The following is a 26,003-nucleotide window of genomic DNA, read 5'->3' as shown; positions in this document are numbered from 1 at the left end:
TCTCTCTCTCTCTCTCTGTACTTCAAGAACAGTTTCCTGTCTAAAAATCTGTTTTCTTCATTATTCGCTTGCTTGTTATGCACAAGTCTACGGTTGTTTACAGGCTGTCGGCCGACGTTTTTTCCCTTCTACTTACTTCCGAAAAGAGAGCCTCATTTCTGCTGTTCAATACTGAACAAATTTAAACTTTAAAATTATGCAAAATTGCAAAACACTCAGCTGCGTCTCAAATAAAACCTCTGTAACTTTGCTCTGCTTCACGTCAGCAGCATCAGGTAATGTTCATGTGTTGATTAATGGTTTTCTTTCGTTTTTGATCTACTGCTGAATATTTTTATAAAATCCCAGAACAGGAAAATCACCTTCATGTTTTTCTGTGTTTTGTCCTCAGCTACTTTGACACAAAGGCCTCTGCTGTGATGCTCACACCTTTGACAAAGTCTCACAAGTGTCAGCTTTCTTTTTATAGATGTAAAAAGAAATGATCTGAATTATAATATTTCTGACTGTCTGAGGCAAAATTTCCCCGATTTGAATCGAATCGAATCATGGATCGAATCGATTCGGGACCTTGGGAATCGAATCGATTCTAGAAATCAGTGATGATACCCAGCCCTAGTTGGTGTTTGGCTCACAGTCCAGTTTATTGTCTAGTAGGAACCCCAGATATTTAGAACGCGAGTATCTCTACAGATGAAGATACTCCAAATTGTCATTCCTGTGGCGTTCAAGAAGACGAGGACTTTGAAGTCGTTTTTTTTTGTTTTTGAAGCCCTTCAGTCTCAGATGCCATCTGATGGTTATGGGGCTGCAGTCGGCAACAGTAACCGCCTTAATCTGAGTCGAGGATTGTCCAGTGTCTTGGCGGACAGCCAATTGGATCCTCCGGCTCAAGACTGGTGACATTTTTTGGGGTCTTCCACTTGACTTTTTCGTTCCATAACCCTCAGGATCATTTAAGAAATTCCAAATGACTGTCTTACTGCAACCCACCATCCCAGCAGTGATGGCACGCTGCAAGAGACCCTGCTTGTGCAGCTGAACATCGTTCAAGAGGGGAAAGTTTCTTTACCTGACAGAAAATGACAGTGAATCCAGATTTTTTGCACAGATTTGGCCTTTTAAAGGCATGTGGTCCTAAACTGTAAAACAGCAAAATATTTCAAAATAAATATTTTTCAAGGTAAAAGAGTGCAAATGCATTTATAAAAATAAAAGGAAGGAAGAAGGAAAATAAAAAAGGAAAATGAAATTAAAAAGATGTTTTTTTCCTACAAGTCCAGATGGGTGTTTGATGCTACAAAGCTGACTCAGAGCTGTAAAATCCTCCATGAGTATGGTAGGGAACAGATTGCATTATTTAATTGTAATAATAATATAATAATATAGCTTCATAGTGATTACAGGACATCAGACTACTTGTTCTCATTGCTTAATAATGCAGTAAAATCATATAGAAATAAAAAAATCTGAAGTTGCGCTATTTGAACACGTTGCCTGCCTGCAGCACTAAAGCACTGAGAGACGTCTGTCTCGCCTTAGCAGCACCTGTCCCTGTCCTCCTCTTCAGTTCGCCTCAACATAAGCTCGTCATATTCTGTGATATGATTTACTCTGAGGTGTTTGATGAGGTTAGTGGTGTTGCCACAACACCTCACTGTCTTTCCACATGTATTGCAAACCGCGTGTGGGCTGTTTGTGGAGGTAAAATATGACCGCACATGACTCTGTTTACGCTCAGCCATTGTTGTGAGTGCGCACGCCAGGGGCTGCGACACATTTACACAACTGTGTTTTGCATATGACTATGAAAGGCGGAAGAGGAAGTAGTTCCTTCCAATTTAGATGATCCAAATGATATAGTTTCTTTCCACTGCGTTCCTTTTAATGGGAAAAACTACAAATTTACCCAGAGTACTGAAATATCGATATTTTAATATGAGAATCAATTCTAGAACATAAATAACTGGTATCTGAAGAATCGATATTTCAATATCGATCCGCACACCACTAGTCAACACACAAACAAAGACACAAAAATAATTGGTTGATGTTTACATTACAGTATCAGCAGTGATTTAATAACTTTATGACCTCTGTGAAAATAATCTCCACATCATTTACTGTATATAATACAGCATTCAGGGCCTTTGTATCTTATCTTCTGTACCTTTACCACACGCTTGACTAGGTTTAGGTACTGTACAAATTCTACTGATTGAAATATACTGGACATTCAATGCTAAGATTCAGCATACCGTGTTCGGGGCTGGGATTGGATAAATTCATAAAACATCCAACTTTTATGTATTAATTTTCAAATTGCATTAATAAAGACAGGCATCATGTAAAAAATAAAACTGCACATTATCCTCGATCATCATTTATGTGCAGAATGAATGTGTGCACTCACGTATTCAAATAAATTAACTTAAATAGTGTCATCTCCAGTCTTAGCAGACACGAGAGAACTGACAGCTATCCGGTTGTTAAGTCTGACGTCACTAGCCGTGTCTGGGCCTAAACTCCGCTGCAGGTCCATATATCAAACGATCACTATGGCATTACTGAGAGTTGGAAAACTGTCTAAAGTCTTTCATCTTTAATAAAATGATCAGCGTTCTGCTCTACCAGCTGTAACAACTGAGTTTAACATCCAGGCATCCATGAAAACGGAATTTATGACATTTAACGGAGTTAGAAGTTAGCAGGAAGTTAGCTCGCTAATATAGCATGTCCTGACTGCGGGGTTTTGGAAACAAATTAAAACGTACAGCTCTGTTATCACTTCCAACATAAATGAAGACAGAAAACTAAACAGCAGTGACGTTTGTAGGGTTACTGAAGTTTGGCTAGCTGGTATATAATGATGTGCTACGTGACCGCTAGCGACACAGCTATGTTAGCATAATATAAACAAGCTAACTTTTTTCCACTCGATAAAAGTTAACGTGAGTGTTCTCGGTGGTCAGGAACAAATGTAATCGCATGGCAGGATGCTGTAAAAGGACCAAACTTCAGCCAGGAGAACAACTGAGATAATCCATCCACAATACGAGGTTAGTCATTCATATACTGCTGCATGGGCTGGGCTGTAGCTACATCCTAAGGTTTTAAAAACTGAGCTTAAATGAATGATTAGCGGTAATAAAAGCCGAGGGAGGTCAACAGTGATCACTGACTGTTTTAGGAGCTTTTTGAGATTAAATAGAAGAAAATACAAAACATTAAACATGTTAACAACACAAAAGCCATATTAAACGCAGACTACTTTAGGCCCGGAAGTAGGATTCGTCACGTCATCACTTAACGACCGGATTATTTTAATCACCATGTCTCAGTTCTTTTAACTCTTTTAATGTAACTGGGCTCAGTGTTGGTTCAAGCTTTTATTTGTGGAAAGCCCATTAGCTTACAAAAACACAGCTATGTTAGCCAAACTTCAGTAACCCTACCTATGTCACAGCTGTTTAGTTTTCTGTCTTCATTTATGTTGGAAGTGATAGCAGAGCTGTACGTTTTAATTTGTTTCAGAAATCTCTCAGTCAGAACACGGTATATCATGTTTACGTGGAAACTAGCGAGCTAACTTCCTGCTGACTTCTAACTCCGTTAACTTTCATAAATTCGGTTTTCATGGATGACTGGATGTTAAACTTAATTGTTACACCTGGTAGAGCAGCAACGCTGATCATTTTGTTACAGATGAAAGAATTTAAACTGTTTTTAACTCTCAGTGATGCTGCAGTGATCGTGTGACTTGGGGACCTGCAGCTGAGTTTGGGCCAGGGCACGGCTAATGGCGTCAGACTTAAAGACCGGATAGCTAATCCAATAGTTATTAGTTAAAAAGTTAATTCACAGATTTGCTAATATAATAGCAAGTCTGTGAGCTAACAGGAAAGGGAAATGCATTTTCAAATGAGGAGTGGAATCACCATTTTTAATGTGATAAATAAATCTTTGATTTTTGAATCCATTTACTTATTTACCTTTTAAATTGTATTTTTCTTTGTTTGTTTTGAAATCAGTTTTTTTAATTAGGAACTATAAACTGATTTTTGAAATGAGGTTTTTATTGAGAGTTTCATTGTTGATTTTAGAAATCCATTTTTAATATTGATTGATTGATTGGTAATTTATTTCAAGCATGCAAACAATATACAGGTACATTAAAAAAAAGAAAATAAGAGTTAGAAAAAAAAATACTATCCAAAAAAAATTAATACATTTCAATATAGCTACCGTTCTGATTAATTTACATGTTGAAAGGGAAGAAGTAAACACTTATTTAATCCCACCCCTTTGCCATAAATGATCAGTTAATATTTAGTCAGCTTCCTTACTGATATAATTTGTAATAAAAATAGTGAACAGATGTCTGATATACTATATACTATAATATCACATCATGATTTTTTTAATTATTTTTTTTAAATAGAGACATTCACTTAATTTCAATATTTTCCTTTTCTTTATAGTTCGAGAAGATCATATTTTTATAACTCTTTTTGAACAGTTTTATGTTTGGACGTTGCTTTAATTCCATGTTCAGACTGTTCCACAGTTTCACTCCATGAACAGAAACACAAAAGCTTTTTCTTGTAGTACGAACCTTCCCTGTTTTGAAGTTACAAAAACCCCTTAAATTATAACTTCCTTCTTTCAAGAAAAACATACTCTGAATATTACCTGGCAGTTCTTTATTTTTTGCTTTGAATAGAATTTGTGCTGTTTGGAATTTCACTAGATCGACTGCAAAAATAGTGAGTTTGTATGTTCCTGTAACCTGCACTGTGGATGATTCGAATTGCTTTTTTTTTGAAGAGTAAAAAGTGAATGTAATGTGGTTGTTGCCCCAGACCTCTGCACAATAGCTTAAGTATGGTGAAACCAGTGAACAGTATAGAATATGAAGTGATGTTCTGTCGAATATCAAGTATTTATTAATGGATTAATAATTCATTTTGAAATATTGATTTATAAATAGTGTTTTTATTTTTAATTAAATTACTAAGTAATAAATTACTAATGTTTCAGTACATAAAATTATTAATAATGAATTCGTAAATGAATTTACAAATACATATCTTATTGCATAATTCATTATTCAAGCACAGAATCTCGATATGTGTGACTCTTGTGGTCCTCCATGCTCCCTGTGTTACTCCGGGTACACCAGCTTCCTCCCACAGCCAAAAGACATGCACTTAACTGGTGAATCCAAATATCCCCTCAGTGTGAGTCCAGATGCTTGTCTGTCTCTGGGTGGGAGCCCTGCGACAGACTGGCGACCTGTCCAGGGTGTACCCCGCCTCTCGCCGTATGGTAGATGGGGTAGGCTGGCTCCAGCCCACTGCGATCCTGATAAGGATAGGCTCTGGATAAGAGCCTCTCAAAGTTATTTATTAGTTTTGTTTTTGTTTTTTTAAAAACAAAATCACAAAGGTGTTCTTTTGTGATTTTGCTTCCATCTGTTTTTGTAAAATTATGTCATTAGAGGACATAGAATAAATTTTCACTGCTATGCAGGTAATACTCTGCTTTATCTCTTCATAAAGCCATGTAACACACCAGTTAGTTAAAACGCGGAACATTTCTTAAAGACATAAATGAACACAGAGTTTTATAGGGGTATGGGCTATCATGATAATGATCAAAATCAAAGCGTACTCTGAACACTCTGTTTCCTGACTTTTGTAGCTGATGAAAAATTTATTTAAAAAAAGACACCAGGATGCTTCACCTCAGTCTGTGTCAATGGTTTGTGAATTTTGTTGAGATGCTAGGCTTAGATCTTGATGCCTAAAGATCAAACTGGCTCAGAATTGCATCCTTTTATAATTGCTTATATCTGTACTTGTTATTCTTCACTGTGCATAAGTAATGGTATATATAAAAGTGATTTTAACTCTGGCCTTATGGATATAACTGAATTAAGTTTTACTTTAAATGATGAAAAAGGCTTTCTGCAGAAACACATAAGCATGTTTTAACTTGATTTCTGCTAAGAAAACAGTAGAATGTGTATATATTATATTTGTGCACTTTGCTCTTTTTTTGGAATTAATCTGTTAGAATTTTTAATTATGTTTTTTTTTTTACTGATGCTTTTGAAATATCCAAACCTCTGTTGTATTTCAGAGTACTATCCCTGGAATTGGCTTCTTAAAGATCCATGCTCCTTGGAATGTTTTGTGTCGAGAGGCTGAATTCATGAAACTCAAAATGCCAACAAAGAAGGTACTCCACCAATTATTTCCTATTTCTAAAATATGTGTTGCTGCTGTGCTTTGACTTCAGAAGTGTACAGATGCTGTCCTGTAGCACAATCCTTTGCACAAAATATCAGCTGACTCAGTCCAAAAATATCCACTGCAAAATAAATAATTGGAATAATTAGCAACAATTATCACTCAGTCCCCTATTTGTACTAGTTTGTGCTTTTCTTAAAGTGTTTTGAAAGTATCTCCAATAATGTAGTCCAGTTTATGATCACTGTAGTACCTAAGTAAATTATTTTTAAATTTATTGACCATCAGCCTGTTTTTAATAAACTGACAGCAAAATGTATGTGAAAGAACACAGCAACAGAAAGAACTACAGCTCTCTACACCTAAACCTGCCAAGGCTCTTGAAGTGAATGGCTGGTAAACACAAAAAAGTATATATTACATTTTAGCTCTTGGAATGAAATCATTATTCAATCAAATTGCTACTTTTGGGTAGTTTTTGGATTGTTTGAGTTTTTTTAAATTTTATTTTATTTTTATTTTTATTTTTATTTTATTTTATTTTATTTTATTTTATTTTATTTTATTTTATTTTTATTTTTATTTTTATTTTTATTTTATTTTATTATTTGGATCTCCTCTGCAGGTTTATGAAGTGAAACAAGGCAGCAATGTGGTGGAGAAGATCAGGATGTTCATTCACAAAGTTACAGCTCCTCTCCACCCTAAAGTCGACACCAGCCGATCACAGTGTCAGAAACCCCTCTCTCACGCCTTCTCCAGAGAAAAACAGCACCTGTAAGTAAAATATCTGCTTATAGTTATAAAGACAATTGAAAAATAATATATCTCAAACTTAGGCTTTTACACCTGTTCTTAGGCAAACACTATAGAACCCGTGTGTGTTGCCTCTGAGTTGTCCAGTTTGTTGACAACCACAAATTTGTAGCTTGTTACTAATTTCCAATTTCAACTCCAAAAGTTGATTCTGTTCATCTGGACGAAGCGTTTTCAGTGGGAGAAATGTTTCATCATCATCAGGTGACTTCTTCAGTCTCAGCTGACTGCAGGTTTCAATCTTATAAACAGTACATTAGCATAATGACTGAAACCAGCCCACTGAAGGAACAATGGGCTGGGAGGTCAGTTCCTTAATCATAATTATGCAAATTCTCATGACCATTGATCAACAACCACTGATCAATGGCCATGAGTACATTCACAGGGAGTTGGGGAATGGCTGCAATCACAGCGTTCCAGATGAACAGAATCAACTTTTAGAGATGAACTTACCTGGATGAATGAGCACGCATCGAGATGTTCCAGTTTCATCATGTATAATCAAGGCATTTTATTTTCAATATGAAGTATAAGCTTTTTGCAACTAATTTAGGGATATAATGTGATTTATGAGAAGCTCTGCTCTGGATAATTCTGTGATATTTGGTTTAATACTAAGGTCAGTAGCCTCCATTAAGCCAATCAGTTCTCTGGAAAATCGTATCCCATGCCCTAGAACAGTGGTTCCCAAACTGTTTTGCTAGGTGCCCCTTTGTTTTATAAGACAATCTTCCCCACTTTCACTACCCCACCAAAAACCTGTCCATTATGCTAGCAGTGTCCAAGCGTTCTTTTTAAAATATATATATATTATTATACAGCGCCCCCTGTAATGGTGGCGAACCACCCACTTTGGGAAGCTCTGCCCTAGAAGATCATTTAAACCTTTGCGTGCGTAGTTAAGAGGTTAAAAAAAAACTTGCAAGCCATTTAATTCCTCTTTAATAATAAAAATAATAATAATAATAATAATAATAATTTTAAAGCCTTGTAGGTGAGCAGCACCTTGCAATCTGCTCGAACCTGACAAGGTAGCCAATGCAGAGATCTCAGAACAGGGGTAATGTGCTCAAATTTCCCAGTTCTTGTTAAAATCCGAGCAGCTGCATTTTGCACCATCTGTAGACCTCTAAAACTTTTCTTTGGTAGGCCAGAAAGACGAGCATTACAATAATCAATACGTGTCGCTTGACAAAACTTGTCTGATTCTGGCGATGTTCTAGGGCTGGGCGATATGACCCAAAATTCATATCTCGATATTTTTTACCTGGACGGCGATATAAGATATATATCTCGATTTTTTTTTAAAGCCATAAAGTAAGAACAAAAAGAGAGTTCTTAGTCAAAGCTGTGTCCCAGATGTCACACAGACACTTTTATTAACATGGAGCATAGATGTACATAAAATTTACTCAAAAATAAATTATGAGCATTTATTAAATAATAATGCTCCATAAATAAAAGAAAACAATGTTGTTTTTGTGCATAACAAAAAGCTCACAATTGTGCAGTCAAAATGTAAACTAACAGACGCTGAGCAGAATAACAAAGACAGATTTCACAGCTGCCAAGTTCGTGACTGACAGCCTGGAGTTTGAAATCCGCTTCATAACCGTGTGTCTTACAGGTGCCATTTATGGTCCTTATACACAGTAGGGTAATATTACGTTGAAGCACAGTACGTATCACTCCGCGAGGCTCCAGACTACGGTAGCCGTAATGCTCCGACAATCCATCAACCGGTGCAGCACCGTAGCTTACCAAAGTCGTACTAAAACATTTTTTGACAGATTGCTGAGCGCTGTGTACCACATAAAATCTGTTCGCGGCCATCAAGCACAACCAGAATTCATACATAAGGCGCACTGTCAACTTTTGAGAAAACGAAAGGATTTTAGGCTGTGCAGCGCCTCTGGGCTGCATGGCGTTAGCGTGGTTAGCTCGTTAGCTCGTTAACACGTTGACGGCGTCCAGCCCCACGCACGGGGCGATGCGCAGTAACTCGGTAACGGAGATTTGCCGTATCCATCTTGTCGCTTCCTGCAGGTGAAGCGATGGGGGAGGAGGGGGAGTTGTGTTCAGTGAAGGAGAGGCGAGGCCGTGCAATGTTGCGTAAAGATAAAAGTGGACGAAAGAGAGGCAAACTTGCGGCTCCACAAGTAACATAGACTATATCGATATAAAGGATATTGCCACATCTTATATCTCGTATAAAAATATATCGATATTTTTTAAAAACTCGATATATCGCCCAGCTCTACGATGTTCACAAAAACAAAGGCGGTCTTTGTTATCTCTTTTACATGAGATTCAAAGGAGAGCACCATGTCAAACCACACACCCAAGTTTTTACCTTGTTCCTGCAATTTATGACACTGTCATCAATTTTCAAGATGAAATTTTGGGACAAGTGCTGAAATTTGTGTGGCCCAATGACCATCAACTCTGTCTTATCAGGATTTAGGAGCAAGAAATTATCCAATAACCAGCCCTTAATTGCAGATAAACAACATTCTAGTTTAGAGACTTCAGCACAATTTCCAATGGTTAAAGGAACATAAAGCTGCAGGTCATCAGCGTAACAATGAAAGGTTACATTAAAAGAACACCAAGAGGCAGCAGGTACATAGAAAACTGCAATGGTCCAAGTACGGAGCCCTGAGGGACCCCATGCCTCACTGCACAGGTCTCTGAGAGATCATTTTTAAAACTAACAGTCTGAGACCTCCCAGACAGGTCAGATCTCAGCCATGATAAAACATTTCCTGTAACTCCAATAAAATGTTCAAGCCTATCTAATAAAATGCAGTGATCCACAGTGTCAAACGCAGCACTTAGATCCAGCAGTAATAAAACTGAAGTGCGATCGTTGTCTGCATTTACCAGCAGATCATTTACCACTTTGACTAAAGCTGTTTCTGTGGAGTGATTTGGTCTAAAAGCAGACTGAAATGCTTCAAACAGATTGTTAGTTGACAGATACTCAGTGAGCTGCTTAAAAAACACTTTTTCAAAGACTTTAGATAAAAAGACAGGTGTGAGATGGGTCTAGAGTTTGCGACCATGTCAACATCCAGTCCAGGCTTTTTCAAGATCGGCACTACCACAGCTGATTTAAGACATTCAGGAAAGACTCCGGTCGTCAGTGAAGTATTTAAAGAAACAGAATGTAGGGTCCTAATGCTGACCACAGTTCCTTTATAGCCCAGGCTGGTAGAGGATCCAAAGAACAGGTTGTACATCGAGCTGCTTTTACAACCTTAGTTAATCCAGACAGAGAAATAACCTCGAAGTCAGAGAATAGTTTTTCAGCACCAACAGGCAAAGCAGCTGAGTAGTCTGAGAACAGCTTGAGGAGGGAGTAATCTGATTCCTAAGTGTTGCAGCCCTGTCTCTGAAGAACGCAAGAAAGTCATGAGCTGTCAAATTAGAGTAGACTTACTCTCTGTAAGTTGTGACACTGTGTTGAATAAGAGTTTTGAGTTATGTTTATGACTCATGATGAGATTTGAGAAATAATTTGCTTTCGCTGTCGACATCGCTGATGGAAGAGAAGACAATGAGTCCTTTCAAGCCTGGAGAAATACTTCTAGTCTGGAAGATCTCCAGTGACGCTCTGCTTTTCTACAATTTCTTCTCAAGTTCAGGAGCTCCTCATTTAACCAAGGCATAGGGTTCCTTTTTTGACATTTCAACTTCCTTACAGGAGCGACAGAGTCCAGTAGTTCAAGAAGTGTATTATTAAGATTCGCAGTCAAGGTGTCCACACATAACTCCTGGGTAAAAATAGGGTCCAACACATCAGGTAGATGTAATTTAACTCCAAGCAATGCTTCGTGGCTAATATAACGAGATGATCTGAGGGGCAAGTTTCCCCTCACAGAAGCTGGAGATTTAGGGATTAAAATATCAAATAATATTGCTGAGTGGTCTAGAATAGGTAAAACACAATTTTTAGTCATTGATACATTCAGCCCGTAGCCCAAGACAAGGTCTAGAGTGTGGCCCTCACGTGTTGGCCCAGACATGTGTGAAGTTTAAGGAATCATTTACATTTAAGAAATCTTTGACCAGGGGTTTATCCTCAGAACACAGATGAATATTAAAGTCCCCCGCTATAAGAATCATTTCATAGTGAGCGATAAAACATGTCAAGAAGTCTGAAAATTCCAGAATAAACAAGTCATTATATTTAGGTGGACGATGGATGACTATAATTAGAACCACAGGACAGCCTAAAGTCAGCAGTTGGGACTCAAATGAGGGGATAAACACCAGGACTTTGTTTGCATTTAAAACAGTCTTTGATGATAGAGGCTACCCCGCCTCCCCTCCCACACAACCTGGGGGAGCTGAAGAAGCTGGCATCGGTGGGCAAAGTTACAGCAAGGTGCCACTTCACCAGCGCAGCCATGTCTCAGTTAGGAGCATGACATCCAGCTTATGAGTACCAAAGAAGTCCCGAAGAACATGAGTTCTATTTGATACGGATCTTGCGTTTAAGAGAGCTAATTTAACTCTGTCCATCCGTGGTAGCAGGCAGTAATTGTAGGTTGTTCATATTTGCTCCACCTCCCCTCGTATCCACTCGGCATGGCGACCAATAAAGCAGCCTCGGGTGAGCGTGCTCCGATGAGGTCGGGTAAACAGGAAGAAGGCAGCGCTGTTTGAGGCCAAAATAAAGTCCTAAACAGCCACGGTCACCGATGGTAACGACCCGCCGCATCGGAGTTCTGACCCGAACACGCTTCCCAGAGCGCGTGCCGCGCATTCGTCCACTTCTCCAGCGCTTCCGTTTCGAAGGATTCCAGGGGGGATCACGGCGATGCAGTTCCCCTGGTACCGACGCCAGAGGGAGTCCTCCACATCGCTCGCTAACGCTGGAAAGCTTCAGCAGTGAGTCACGGATATTAAGCAGCGTCTGTTGCTCATACGCCAACAGGGAGTGAGTTTTTAAAACTAGCAGGGACACCACTAAGAACATAAAACGTAAACATTGCAGAACCGAGAGACGGCGTGCCATGACATCCGGCGCCATCTTCAATCTATTATTTAAAATAACATAAAAAATTAAAATGAAGACAACAAAGTAGTTGACCCTATGTGAAATTTGCAAGTAAGCTGGCTTACTGGTTTGAGTTTCCAAAAATTCAGTGACGATATATTCAAGAGGGATTCAAACCTTACCCAGGGCACCACCCTAGAGCCAATTCATTTGAAAGCACGTAGGCCTTAACCCATAGGGCCTGGCTGGGCTCAGCTGATATAGGTGAAGACCTACAGATCCTGTAGTTTGTGGATTGGTGTACAGTTGAAGGTCTTGGTGATCTAATATACAGCTCCTTTAGGCATATGGAGTGCCACCTCTCTGGTGTGGAAGGAGCCTGAGCTTATGGTTGAGAAACCTCAACCTCATTTCACAGCATTTTTGCTGAGGAGGCTGCACAGACCTTCATTATTTGGTAGCTGCTTCTTGTTGTAGCACCAGTACATGAACTACATGGTGGACACCAGAGATGAAAAATGCTGTCAGGTTAAAGCAGTGCTGTTGAGCTTTGTTGGCTTTTGGGATCCTGGAAACACCTGTTAGGTACCAACTGAAACAAAACCTTGGTGATTTCTGAAAGGCTTTTGTTTGGTTTGAAGTAATTCGGGCAGACCATCAGAAAATTTTGGAAAGGGAAAATTTTCCCTACCCACTGTTTACTGGATTGCTGTTGACTTCAACTTAGGATGCATTCAGGCAGTAATTTGAATTTTCCTAAACAGTACTGACATGTCTGCTGTAGAGAAGGTGGTCTGGAAACACGGGGGCAGCCGAGATCACTGGGACGGTTAAAAACATGCTTTAAATGTTGGGGGTTATCCTAGTTGACAAGCCTCTTGGAAATCAGTGACATTTCCCTTGGGTTGTCTGAATTGCTGTGGTGGTCCACCTATTAAAAAAGGGGGAACAAATAGTGTGCTTTAACTATATCACAATTCTCAGATTCCCTGAGGAGCGCTATTTGAGGATACTAGAGAAGAACGTCTCCCATCAGTCAAATCTTGAATTCAGAAGTTAAAATGTAGCTTTTGTCCCAGTAGTGGGAAACTCAGGGCTGTGCAAGGATACATGGAAGGTTGTCCAGCCAGTCTTCATCTGTTTTTTGCACTTCAAGAATGTATTCAAATGCACCCTTGATGTACACTACAGGGTGCTTTGGTAATATGGGGTTCTGGGCTTAATGATTTCCGCTATTTGGACCCTGTGCAACCATTGTGGGAACTTGGTTTTGTACTGCTGGCAAAGAGTAAGACTTGTTCGCTGAGTGTACTGGACTCCAGTCTTTGTCACCAGTTTTAGTCATAATTTATGGATCAAATTTCTAGGCACAGCTAAGAGGTTGGATTCAATTTTCTCTGCATCTGATCGCTTTTTCCAGTTGGTGTGATTCTGTTGGCTTGATGAAGCATTTAGGTTACTCTGGGGTTTCTGCAGCCAAAAGTAGAGCTACTAAGATGTGGACTGGAACTTCTGAGTCTGAGGCCATGGTTCTCAGTTGGAAAAGGTTGCAGTACCACCTCCAGGCTGGGAATGAACTTCTGCCCCAAGTGAATACATTCAAGTATCTTCGTGGCTTTCTAGAAAGAGCCTAGAAACTCACTTTATACTCAGTAGCAAATAGCAGTAAGATAAGAAGCTATAAGGCTGTTTCTGAACAAGTCTTAAATAACAATTTTCAGTACCTGCTGTACATTGAAACAGATGCGATACAAAATGAAAATATAGGTTTTAGATTTATCAAGTGACCAAAAACTAATTTAAAATATGCTAATTGTGTTAATTTTAAACACCTTTAAAATGTGGATAATAAAGAAAGGAAGCTCGATGTAGTAGACTGTCCATTCAAAAACATTAAATAGTTGGATAAATGAGCAATGTTAGCTGACAAAGAGGTAATATGTTTTCATGGATTCTGAGTGAGCGAAACAAGAACATTACTATCAGTTTTAGAATTAAAAACCAGATAAGAGAAGATAACTGCAAATCTGGAATCAGAGAAAAATAAATTCACACGATAGACTTTGATATATTGTTTTTCTAAACTGAACTGAAGTTGGAGCTGGCAACTTTACAACTTTATAACAGGAAAGCTGAAGCTTTCATCATGATCAGGTTTGTGGTAGGACTCGACTTATGCGGTCAAAGAAGTGCAGGAGACTGATGCTGTCCAGTGTAGCCAGTGATTTATTCACCATTTTGTAACCGAAACAATATTTACAAAGAAACAAATAAGAAACTCAACTCTATAATTAACTCAGTTCAAATAAACATAACTGAACTTAAATCAACGGAAATTAAGGTCAAACTGCACACAGCTACACTGACCCGAAACCTTTCCTGAAACACCTGAGTTCTTCTGCTTAAATAGTCCACTCAATCAAACAATTTCTCCTCTGGACTATTCCATTCAGTAGGTAGATATGATGAACATGATTATATTCAAGTCTCTACTACTCCTCTTTACTGGCAACATGAACTCTGGTGTAATCAATACATATTATAACAATAAATCTACTTCTTCATCAACCCTCTAAAATCAACTTTATTAAATTATAAGAGTTCTTCCCCTTCTGCACTTGGTCTCTTCCTGTGACCTCAAATGAACCCAGAAGCTATAAAGCAGGAAGTAAAACTACATTTCCTCCTTTTGTTTCTGGAAGACAGGTAGGTAAGGTAAGTTCTAAACAATACAAATTAACAGTTGAAATAAATAACATGTTAACTTAACAAACTTGTAGGAATTGATTTAAACCAAGATGTTATATTATATAATCTGTAAAAGTGCAAAACATAAACAAACCCGGGATAGTAGATGTTTGCCTATTGCAGATTACCTGTGAAATATGGTTAACTCAAAACAAGAATGTTAACTAAGAATATGGACAAATGGTCTTCTCACCCACTTTGTCACAAGGGTTGTATAGTGATCATCATCCATTTCCAAATAAAGCTAGTCTACAGCAAACACTTATTTTATCAGCACAATGAAAGAGAAATCACAGAATAAACGATTTAGAATAACTTGACTAAATACAGGCTGCAAAGGCTTTATGTTCTCTCTATAAGTGAATTTGCTTTTAAAGTAATAAGAGAGCACTGATGTCTTACAGTCATCCTGCTGCGATGTATGGAGGAGAGAGTGGGCAGTGAGCAGCTATATTTGGAGCTCTGACTAAGAGCTTGCGAGAGATGTCCCTCCACATTTTCTCTGTTACTTAATGTTCAGCTCTGAAATCACTCTGACCTAAGCAACTTTCCCAGTTCGAATTACAAAATGTATCTTACAAATATTTCTGGCTTCATTAGAAATGCTTTTGATTCCTACAAATCTCCACAGTTGTCTTGAACTAAATGATTTCCAAAGCAATGTTACGTTTCTTGGTATGAAACAAGAACACCATTCAACCAATGAAACTGCAGCTTTAACATGTTAATGCTGACAGAGCTGATGGAACAAACAAGGGCAAAAAACTAAAACACAATTGCTGATTGACTGCAATGATTCAAAATGACCAACAGAATATCACAGAGAGGCTGATAAACATCATGGAAAGAAGAACATGAGATGGGGGGGAGTGCCTGATCTGAAAAGAAACAGTTAATAATGAAATGATTAATAAATAATAATTAATCAATGAAAAAAAAGCCAAAAGCTTTATTTAAATTGAGGGTTATCGAGGTAACATGGGGAATAGCTTTGTGGAATTCCTGTCTAATATTGGAATTATAACGGATTCACTCAATTCAGACTTCCTGTATGTTTTTCTTTTCCTGCATCTATTATATAGACGCACATCTCACAAACATGCCACAAGTGTTTCTTTGCATCTGTAACTCATCTGTGTTGTTTTCTTTTATCAGATTTGATCTCTCTGACAAGAACAAGTTCTTTGACAGCAAGACTCGGAGCTCCATCGTGAGTGTTTGTTTTAGTAGCTGGATGGTTGAAGAGTTAACTCTGTAGATATTGATTCAATTACATGTCAAAATAAAGAAATAATTGTTTGGCTTATGATTATAAGGTTCCCAGTTCCCTGCTTTGTCTTGTGTTAAATGTTCACTCCTCATCCTCACAGATAGAAACTGCATTATTGCTACAGTTTTCTTTCTTGTTGTTTAACGGTCAGGTCTATGAGGTACTGAAGAGGACAAAATGCATGAAACCCAAATATCCCTTGGGTAAGAAATCTGCCTTTCTGATACCAGGAATGGATCAATGTGCAATTAATCTCAGTCTCTCTGTGATTAGTCCCACAGGCCGAGAGCGGTCTGGACACATCATGTCCATTTTAACCATATCAGTGCAACAGCTGAAATATTAGATGAACGTCAATATTCCCACAGAGGAAAAAACAGCCTAACACAGTAAAACAATTGTTAAAGTCCACTTCTAGGTTTTAACAGCACCTGAAGAAAAATATTAAATTAAACTGGAAGAATATTAAATTAAGAATATAAAATGTAGCTGACGGTCACATAACTCAGAGGAACAACACAACAAACAACATTTGCACAACAAATGATAATAAAATTGTGACCACGGGCACTGTTATTATCAGCAAAAGTGGCAGTGGTCTGCACGACTGTACAAAACACAGAAACTCTGTAGGACAGCAGCTTTTATTTATGAGCGATTTATATGTTGATGATCAGAGCCGACTGTGACATTATACTGAAAAGCAAATCAAGGGCTTCAGATAACGAACTAATGGTTGATCGTGTGTGTGTGTGTGTGTGTGTGTGTGTGTGTGTGTGTGTGTGTGTGTGTGTGTGTGTTTCTGAGTTATAATTCTGTTAAATGTGCCTTCATGCAGGGCTCACCAGTCTGCTAGCCAATGGTGTGTACACATCTGCTTATCCCCTCCATGATGTGAGTATCACACTTTCTCTGCCGTGTTTGAGGCTGATGTTTATACACCAAGATAATGATTATAGTCTGTGGGTTTCTGCTTGTACACTATTATTTAAAAAGAAACAAAAACACTGTTTACATTTACTCTGAGCTCTCTGACCAGTTGTGATTTATTCAATGTGATTTAATGTATTTTTATGTAGCTCAGTTTAAGACAGTAATATTGTTTTAATTGTGATGCTGTAATTGGGGAGGCTGTAGCTCAGGTGGTAGAGCAGGTCAGCTAATAACCAACAGGTTGGTGGTTTGATCCCAGTCTGCTCCAGTCTGCACACAAATATTCCATGCTGCTCTCGGATGCATCCATGGATGTCAGATAGGAAGCACTTAGAAACAGCACAGAAAAGGTGTTTGTGTGACTCGTGAATGTACAAGTTGTGTAAAGTGCTGTGTGTGTTTAGTTCATGATGTATTGACTTTTAATTCCATGGTGTCTTTCTACTGATTTATTTCATATCTGCTGTGATTTTGTTGTTTAATTGCTTGTAAAATGTAAATAAATGTATTATTGTTGTTATTTTTACCAATATTCCTTTTTTAAATTTTAACCTAAAGTCAACTCGGGAGGCTGTAATACAGTGGAAATATGTCTAATACTGACTATAAAACCTGTGTGTTACAGGGAGACATTGAAGGGCTGAGTGCAGAACCTAATGACAGGAAGGTAAGTAGAGAACACAAAAACAGTATTACACCAAAACATAGTCTATTAAAAACATCTCACTTATATTCAGCCTAAATTGACTGATGACAAAACGGTGACCCTATTTTTAACTGACAATGGAGTTTGGAAGCTCAAGTAAAGTAGAAAAGCACTACGTAATAACTGATAACTAATAACTAATAACTAGTCCATTTAGTATCACAGATACTGAATTAACTATCATGTATCTTGATGCACGCTCAATCTTCCAGGTAAGGAAATCACAAAAGGTTGATTCTGTTCATCTGGACGTTTTCAGAGAAACGTGTCGTCACTCATCCAGGTGACTGCTTCAGTCTCAGCTGACTGCAGGTTTCCTCTGATGATTGCACATAAATGACACTTGATCAATAACCATGAGTCCCATTCACAGAGAGTTGGGGAATGGCTGCAATCACAGCATGTAAGATGGTGACAGATGTACAATTAGACCCCCTGCTCGATTCAGAGATGGTCTCTTTTCACGTAAATGGCCTCCTCGACTCACCCTTACACCAGTAGGCCTGTAGGTGTCATCCACATACCTGAATCAGTAACTTGGTTGTGTTCCTGGGTAGGAGAACATGGCCCTCTTTTCTACTTCTTCTATGTACAAGTTGGCCTTGATGGGTGAAACTGGGAGCCCATGGCACACCTGCGTTTCTGTCTGTAGCACTGACCCTGGTATGTGAAGTAGGTGGAATGAAGACACAGTTCCAAGTCCAAACACACTTGATTGGTGCTGAGAGCGGGGTCATCCTGTAATCTCTTAACCCTTTAAAGCCGGTCGGAGCGGGCACGCTCTGTTTTGCGTAACTATTTTTAAATCCCGGTAGCTCTGCAACCACGTGAGCTAGCGCAATAATTTTTTTTGCATGTGAAACCGGAGGAGTTGTACTTACATCTTATGCCATCAGCTTGTCCTCGGTCACAGTTTCCTTCCACATATAGCTTTGCAAAAACTGCATAAAAAGCACTTGCAGCAACAAAAACATAATATTCCAGAAACACGCTTTGCCGATCCGATCAGCTGTTCGTAACACTTCCTACGTTGGAATAGACGTCAGCGTGAACTTTTGCATTACCGCCATTTGTAGTTTTTTTTTACCATCCGGGCCTCATGAGCCTATACTGGTGTTTTTAAAAGTTATCTTTGACTTTATGACTTTCTGTGTCGTTTCTGGGATGCTTAGGACTCATATTACACTGCTGGAAATAGTTTATTTTGATGCATATGCTGCTTTTCTGCAAATTTGCATTATAATATTTATTTTCGTTTTTCCTGCAGTATATAAAAATTGGTGTATTTCAAAAATAAAACTATGAAGACACTCAAAATAAGTTTCCTGTGGTGGGAAACTATTTTGTGCAACATTTTTGTATTTACAGTTTTGAGGGATAAGCCTCTGAAATTTCTCTAACTAGAAATATATGTTAAAAAACAAAAACGATTTTCAATTTTTTTGTAGTTTATTGCACTTTTTTGCAATTTATGTAATTACTATGCACTTAATGCATGCATATTATTAAAATCTGGGCTATAATGGTTGTATTGATGTATAGCAACTTGAAATGCTCCCAAAAATGGCTCCACAGCATGTAAACATATAATATAAGCTCTGGTGGACTTGGTTCTATGGTAGGTCTTAAAAGCACTACGTCGACTGCTTCAGTGACTCGAACACAAGAGAGATGTAACATCATACAACACCATGGTTTCATCTGCCTCCATAATGATATCGCTCACCTTCTCAACAAAATCTGAAATGTTCTGGATGTGGTGTTCAGAGCTGCCTACCAGCGGGTTGAGGACTGAAGCCAGAAACTTGGAGATGTTATAGGTGACCGAGTGGATCATACAGACTATTGGTCTTAAAGGTGCACCCTGTTTATGTATCTTTGGTAAACCTTTCAGACTTGGTGTAGCTTCCCTCTGGTTATATTAGTGATCAAAAACCTGACCTCACAGCCATTGTTCCTTCAGTGGGCTGGTTTCAGTTGTTGTGTAAATGTGCTGTTTATAAGATTGAAACCTGCAGTCAGCTGACACTGAAGACGTCACCTGATGATGATGAAACGTTTCTCCCACTGAAAACATCCAGATGAACAGAATCAACCTTTTGGGCTAACTGTCATGTGCTGTCCCTCTGCTAGAATTAGGAAATGAGAATGTGCAGAGCTAATGCAGTCAACTGCTTTATGACTGCATCATATCGCAGTTGGGTGTGGGTATGACTATATATGTGAATGGTTGTTTCTGTGTCAGCCATGTAATAGACTTCTGATCCCCGAACCCCCAATAATGAACGGATGGATGATTATGAAATCTAAATCTGGAAACTTTTCTTTTGGCACAATAAATGTTATTGCATTAGGACATATAACGTGAAACTGATAAAAACTGATAAATCTGCAAAAAATAGCCTCTAATTCTTTTATTTATATATTTATATATTTATATATATATATATAAATATATAAATATATATATATATATAAATATATAAATATATATATATATATATATATATATGTATATATATGTATATGTATATGTATATATATATATATGTATATATATATATATGTATATATATATATATATGTATATGTATATATATATATATATATATATATATATATATATATATATATATATATATATATATATATATATATATATGTATATATATATATATATGTATATATATATATATGTATATATATATATATGTATATATATATATATGTATATATATATATATATATATATATATATATGTATATATATATATATGTATATATATATATATGTATATATATATGTATATGTATATATATATGTATATATATATGTATATGTATATATATATGTATATATATATATATATGTGTATATATATATGTGTGTATATATATATATATATGTATATGTATGTATATGTATATATATATATACAGTGGGGCAAAAAAGTATTTAGTCAGCCACCGATTGTGCAAGTTCCCCCACTTAAAATGATGACAGAGGTCAGTAATTTGCACCAGAGGTACACTTCAACTGTGAGAGACAGAATGTGAAAAAAAAATCCATGAATTCACATGGTAGGATTTGTAAAGAATTTATTCGTAAATCAGGGTGGAAAATAAGTATTTGGTCAATAACAAAAATACAACTCAATACTTTGTAACATAACCTTTGTTGGCAATAACAGAGGTCAAACGTTTACTATAGGTCTTTACCAGGTTTGCACACACAGTAGCTGGTATTTTGGCCCATTCCTCCATGCAGATCTTCTCAAGAGCAGTGATGTTTTGGGGCTGTCGCCGAGCAACACGGACTTTCAACTCCCGCCACAGATTTTCTATGGGGTTGAGGTCTGGAGACTGGCTAGGCCACTCCAGGACTTTCAAATGCTTCTTACGGAGCCACTCCTTTGTTGCCCGGGCGGTGTGTTTTGGATCATTGTCATGTTGGAAGACCCAGCCTCGTTTCATCTTCAAAGTTCTCACTGATGGAAGGAGGTTTTGGCTCAAAATCTCACGATACTTGGCCCCATTCATTCTGTCCTTAACACGGATCAGTCGTCCTGTCCCCTTGGCAGAAAAACAGCCCCATAGCATGATGTTTCCACCCCCATGCTTCACAGTAGGTATGGTGTTCTTGGGATGCAACTCAGTATTCTTCTTCCTCCAAACACGACGAGTTGAGTTTATACCAAAAAGTTCTACTTTGGTTTCATCTGACCACATGACATTCTCCCAATCCTCTGCTGTATCATCCATGTGCTCTCTGGCAAACTTCAGACGGGCCTGGACATGCACTGGCTTCAGCAGCGGAACACGTCTGGCACTGCGGGATTTGATTCCCTGCCGTTGTAGTGTGTTACTGATGGTGACCTTTGTTACTTTGGTCCCAGCTCTCTGCAGGTCATTCACCAGGTCCCCCCGTGTGGTTCTGGGATCTTTGCTCACCGTTCTCATGATCATTTTGACCCCACGGGATGAGATCTTGCGTGGAGCCCCAGATCGAGGGAAATTATCAGTGGTCTTGTATGTCTTCCATTTTCTGATGATTGCTCCCACAGTTGATTTTTTCACACCAAGCTGCTTGCCTATTGTAGATTCACTCTTCCCAGTCTGGTGCAGGTCTACAATTCTTTTCCTGGTGTCCTTCGAAAGCTCTTTGGTCTTGGCCATGGCGGAGTTTGGAGTCTGACTGGTTGAGGCTGTGGACAGGTGTCTTTTATACAGATGATGAGGTCAAACAGGTGCCATTCATACAGGTAACGAGTGGGGGAGAGAAAAGCTTCTTACAGAAGACGTTACAGGTCTGTGAGAGCCAGGGATTTTCCTTGTTTGAGGTGACCAAATACTTATTTTCCACCCTGATTTACGAATAAATTCTTTACAAATCCTACCATGTGAATTCATGGATTTTTTTTTCACATTCTGTCTCTCACAGTTGAAGTGTACCTCTGGTGCAAATTACTGACCTCTGTCATCATTTTAAGTGGGGGAACTTGCACAATCGGTGGCTGACTAAATACTTTTTTGCCCCACTGTATGTATATATATATATATATATATATATATGTGTGTATATATATATATATATATGTATATGTAGCATGTGATATATTTATTGAGTCGTGCTTCTGTTCACAGCTCCTGTACGAACAGTGGGCAAGCTACAGCGTTTTCTACAAGTACCAGCCCATTGGACTCATCAGGTGAGATCCATATCTGGCATAAAATTGCTGACAGGAAACGCAGTTTGCAAAACCACAATTTATTTGTCCTATGACTTTAAATTGAGGAAATTAATTTTAATCAGAAAGGTCTTGTAATTATGACTTTAATAGTGGCATACACGACCTATTTACATGGAATTAAGCTCAACTATTAAGGGATCACAGTTAATTTTGCAGTGATGGATTTGACAGTGTCCTCTGTATCTCCTCTCACCCAGGAAATATTTTGGGGAGAAGGTTGGACTGTATTTTGCCTGGTTGGGAGTCTACACACAGATGCTGATCCCTGCTGCCATCATCGGAGTAATTGTATTTCTCTATGGCTGTGCTACTGTCGATGATAACATACCTAGGTACGCTGGACACGCTTTTTTATTGCCTTTATTGCAAGTGTCAGCTTGCTATGATTCCAATTTTGTCTAATACTCACAGCAGGTAGGTTACACTTTTGTGACCTTTTGACATTTGCATCACAAACGGAGTGAACAAATTTCTCATTTTTATGTCAAGAAGAACGTAGCCAGGAGTACAAGAAAGCATAGGTCTACAGTAAAGAGAGAGGTGGCAATGGAAAAGGCTTATAGTGAGTTGTATGTGGAGCTAGAAGCTAAGAAATGAGGACTTGTACCAAAGGACTTGGTAGGTAGATCAAGCCAGAGAGGGTGTGCAACAGATTTGAGGTTCGACAAAAATGGAAATGTGCTAAGAAATGACGGAAATGTGTTGAGAAGATGAACGAAGTAGAGGACTGTTGGTAAATCAGGAGGTGGAGAGGATTAGTAATGAAGGAGTGAGAGTCGGATGAAGAGTGCAGAGGAAGTACAGGAAGTAACAGACGGGAAGGTCTCTCCAACTTTTGGCTCAGATGATTCATTTCTGAAATCTATTCTTTTTTGTTAGCATGGAAATTTGTGATCCCAGAAACAATATTACCATGTGTCCACTGTGCGACCAAGCCTGCAGCTACTGGAAGCTGGTCACAGCATGTGGCACAGCCCGAGCCAGCCATCTGTTTGACAACGCAGCCACTGTCTTCTTCTCCGTCTTCATGGCTCTATGGGGTGAGTACATGTCCAAATATATAGGCAACAACCAGAAAATATGTAGACCACAACAAATAAAGCTTGTGCAGCAAAGGATCGCTAAAACTACCAAATTCTGACTGTATTTGTCTGTAAAGGTTCTCAGTCGTCAGGTCATCGTAGCCTAAGGAGCTCTGAACATAAGACTGTTTGATCTGTGGAACCAGCACCTTTGTTTCAGGGCATTTTTAGTGTTGGCAGTTGCAAAGTCAAATACTGCCAGACTTTATATTTCATATTTTATATTAAGAAATATGAACGGTGCAATCATACAAGTGGAGTCATCAGCTGTGAGCAATGTAACGTCAGCACATTTATTATGAACCTTATATTAATTAACAAAAAGCATTTGGAGGATTGTAAGATGTACATGATTTTAAAATATTTTTATAAATCTGTACTTTTTAAATAAAGGCACTGCCTGCTGTTGATTATGTACATTATGTAATAAAACTTGCATAACCATATATGAATAAATATAAAATGTTCATACTCTCTATGGTTGCCATTGGTTGCCTGGTGTCCGAGCATGCGTTGAGTTTGTGTCTCATTGTGTAGCTGTTCTCTTCATGGAGCACTGGAAGAGGCGGCAGATGAGACTGAACTATGTCTGGGACCTCACAGGGTTTGGAGAGGAGGAGCAGGTGAGATGACCCCACATGTTTTAATGCACACAGCATCATTGTTACCTGGTGTTAATTAGTAAATGGTGATAATGAATAATGAGTTTGCACTTTTTGCACAAGTTCTTTTTCTGTGCAAATATTACTGTACAGCTTTTTAATGTTAATGTGCTAATTACATGTTTAGGACCACAATAACTACAAAACCTGCACAGTTTGTAGTTTAAATGTGTGATGCAAGATGCTAGAAACACAAATGAAACTCTAAGTTTGTTGTTGCAGTGCCACATGTTCCAGCTGATCTTTGCTCAGGTTAGAAAGTGCTTTGGTCAGAAATGAAAGCAGATGTGAAGGTTTAACAACACTCTTCTTCAAATAGAGACAAATATGGATATAAAGGATGTAGGAATCTTAAAAACACATTCCTGTAGTGATAAGTAACATAATGGTTGAGATAAGATGAGGTTCCCACACAAACCTTTAGGAGTGAATGTCTTTTAAATGATAATGTACACAGTACAGTTCAGTACAATATCATATCATCATTATATTACTCTTAAAAAACATGAAATGTTTTTAACTTGACACGTAAACTGATGTCGCTTTTATGTTTTTATGTGTTTGGTTTATCTCACAGGGGGAACACAAGGTTTGACTTCTTTTTGTTACAGATCTGCTCTGAAACTACTTTTCTTCTCTTTTAAGGTGTCTAACAGTCTCCACGTGGTCTTTTTACCTGACTTTGTCTCTGTGGTTCAGTTGTGTTGCACATCTGGCTTGACTATCTGTTGAGGTTTGTTCTGAAGATGTGGTCTCATTAATCAGGTGATCAATGCAGCAGTCCTGGCATTTCCAGGACTCATAGCTCTGAAGTTGTCTGACTTTTATCTTTTTTATCCAGTTTTTTTAACTTTTATTTTTAGTGGGAATAACTTAGAAATGACCACATTATGACATTCTTGTTTCTTCCTTGTCACCCTGCTATTACAATGTTATTACAGAGCTGTATTTCCATATTATTACCCCCAGTTTTGGTGCGCTTATTATCCTATTACGGTAATTTCATGGTAATAATACTCAACTGTAACTACTGTTGCTACCATTATATTACCTGTATATTAAGTGGTTATTACTTCAGTAATTGCATAGTAATGAGTTAGAAATGACCATATTATTACTCTTGTTACCCTACTATTACCCCTTTATTACCGAGCTGTAATAAGTGCTGCCAATTCTTGACTTTTAATCTTCTTGAAATAAAAATCTCAAATGCAACGAGGATTCAACACAGGCAGGATTGTTTGGCCCCATGTTTGATGTGTATTTAAAGTGGTTTAACAATTCATTGACTGAGACCTGAGATGAAGGAGCAACTGAGAGAAGCTGCTAGCTGAGCTTTGAGTTCAGAGATGCAGGTAGAAGTTTCTGAGAAGGAAATGGAGCCAAGCTATGAAACATAAAAAGCTTGTAATCAGATGAATTAAGGTAAAGTAATTCAGTGTTATTCATGAGATGCTGTAGCCCAGTTCAAGGTCTGACTTTTCAAGATTAAATGTGTCGAACATGGTGATTAAAACGAGCAGTAAAGCTAGAAAAAGAAGAAAAAGATCAAAGGTAATTATGTGTGGTTGTTATTACAAACGATAGCCATGCTAGGCATGAGTAGTTAGGGTGGCCTCTCTTTGTCAGCGGGATGTGGTCTCCCATCCTTTGGCAGGTGATGAAGAAAAATCAATGTTGTGAATAAAATACATCTTTGGGACCTCAAGTCAACAAAACAAACAAAGAACAAAACGTAGTAGAAAAACTAGAATCGTGATAAATACAGCTGAA

The 26,003-nt window shown here is 38.1% G+C and overlaps 1 protein-coding gene across 2 annotated transcripts in view; it reads left to right on the top strand.

Moving 5' to 3' along the window:
* The window catches only part of ano1a (anoctamin 1, calcium activated chloride channel a), a 55,415-nt gene that overhangs the window by 14,663 nt on the left and 14,749 nt on the right, over positions 1-26,003 (top strand). The window contains exons 4-14 of one of the 2 annotated variants that reach the window (XM_087843092.1): positions 6,145-6,243; positions 6,880-7,031; positions 15,982-16,036; positions 16,248-16,299; positions 16,935-16,990; positions 17,655-17,696; positions 22,380-22,444; positions 22,684-22,818; positions 23,366-23,526; positions 24,106-24,191; positions 24,808-24,819. In XM_087843092.1, coding sequence (XP_087699218.1) covers positions 6,145-6,243; positions 6,880-7,031; positions 15,982-16,036; positions 16,248-16,299; positions 16,935-16,990; positions 17,655-17,696; positions 22,380-22,444; positions 22,684-22,818; positions 23,366-23,526; positions 24,106-24,191; positions 24,808-24,819 — 915 coding nt within the window. The remainder of the gene's footprint in view (positions 1-6,144; positions 6,244-6,879; positions 7,032-15,981; positions 16,037-16,247; positions 16,300-16,934; positions 16,991-17,654; positions 17,697-22,379; positions 22,445-22,683; positions 22,819-23,365; positions 23,527-24,105; positions 24,192-24,807; positions 24,820-26,003) is intronic. The other variant, XM_087843095.1, reaches the window with a different exon arrangement.

The sequence above is a fragment of the Neolamprologus brichardi genome, chromosome 1, assembly GCF_056152115.1.
Source record: "Neolamprologus brichardi isolate AB-2024 chromosome 1, ASM5615211v1, whole genome shotgun sequence".
Classification (NCBI taxonomy): Eukaryota; Metazoa; Chordata; class Actinopteri; order Cichliformes; family Cichlidae; genus Neolamprologus; species Neolamprologus brichardi.
Note: the sequence above shows the minus strand (reverse complement) of the source record. Positions and strands in the feature narration are given on the sequence as shown.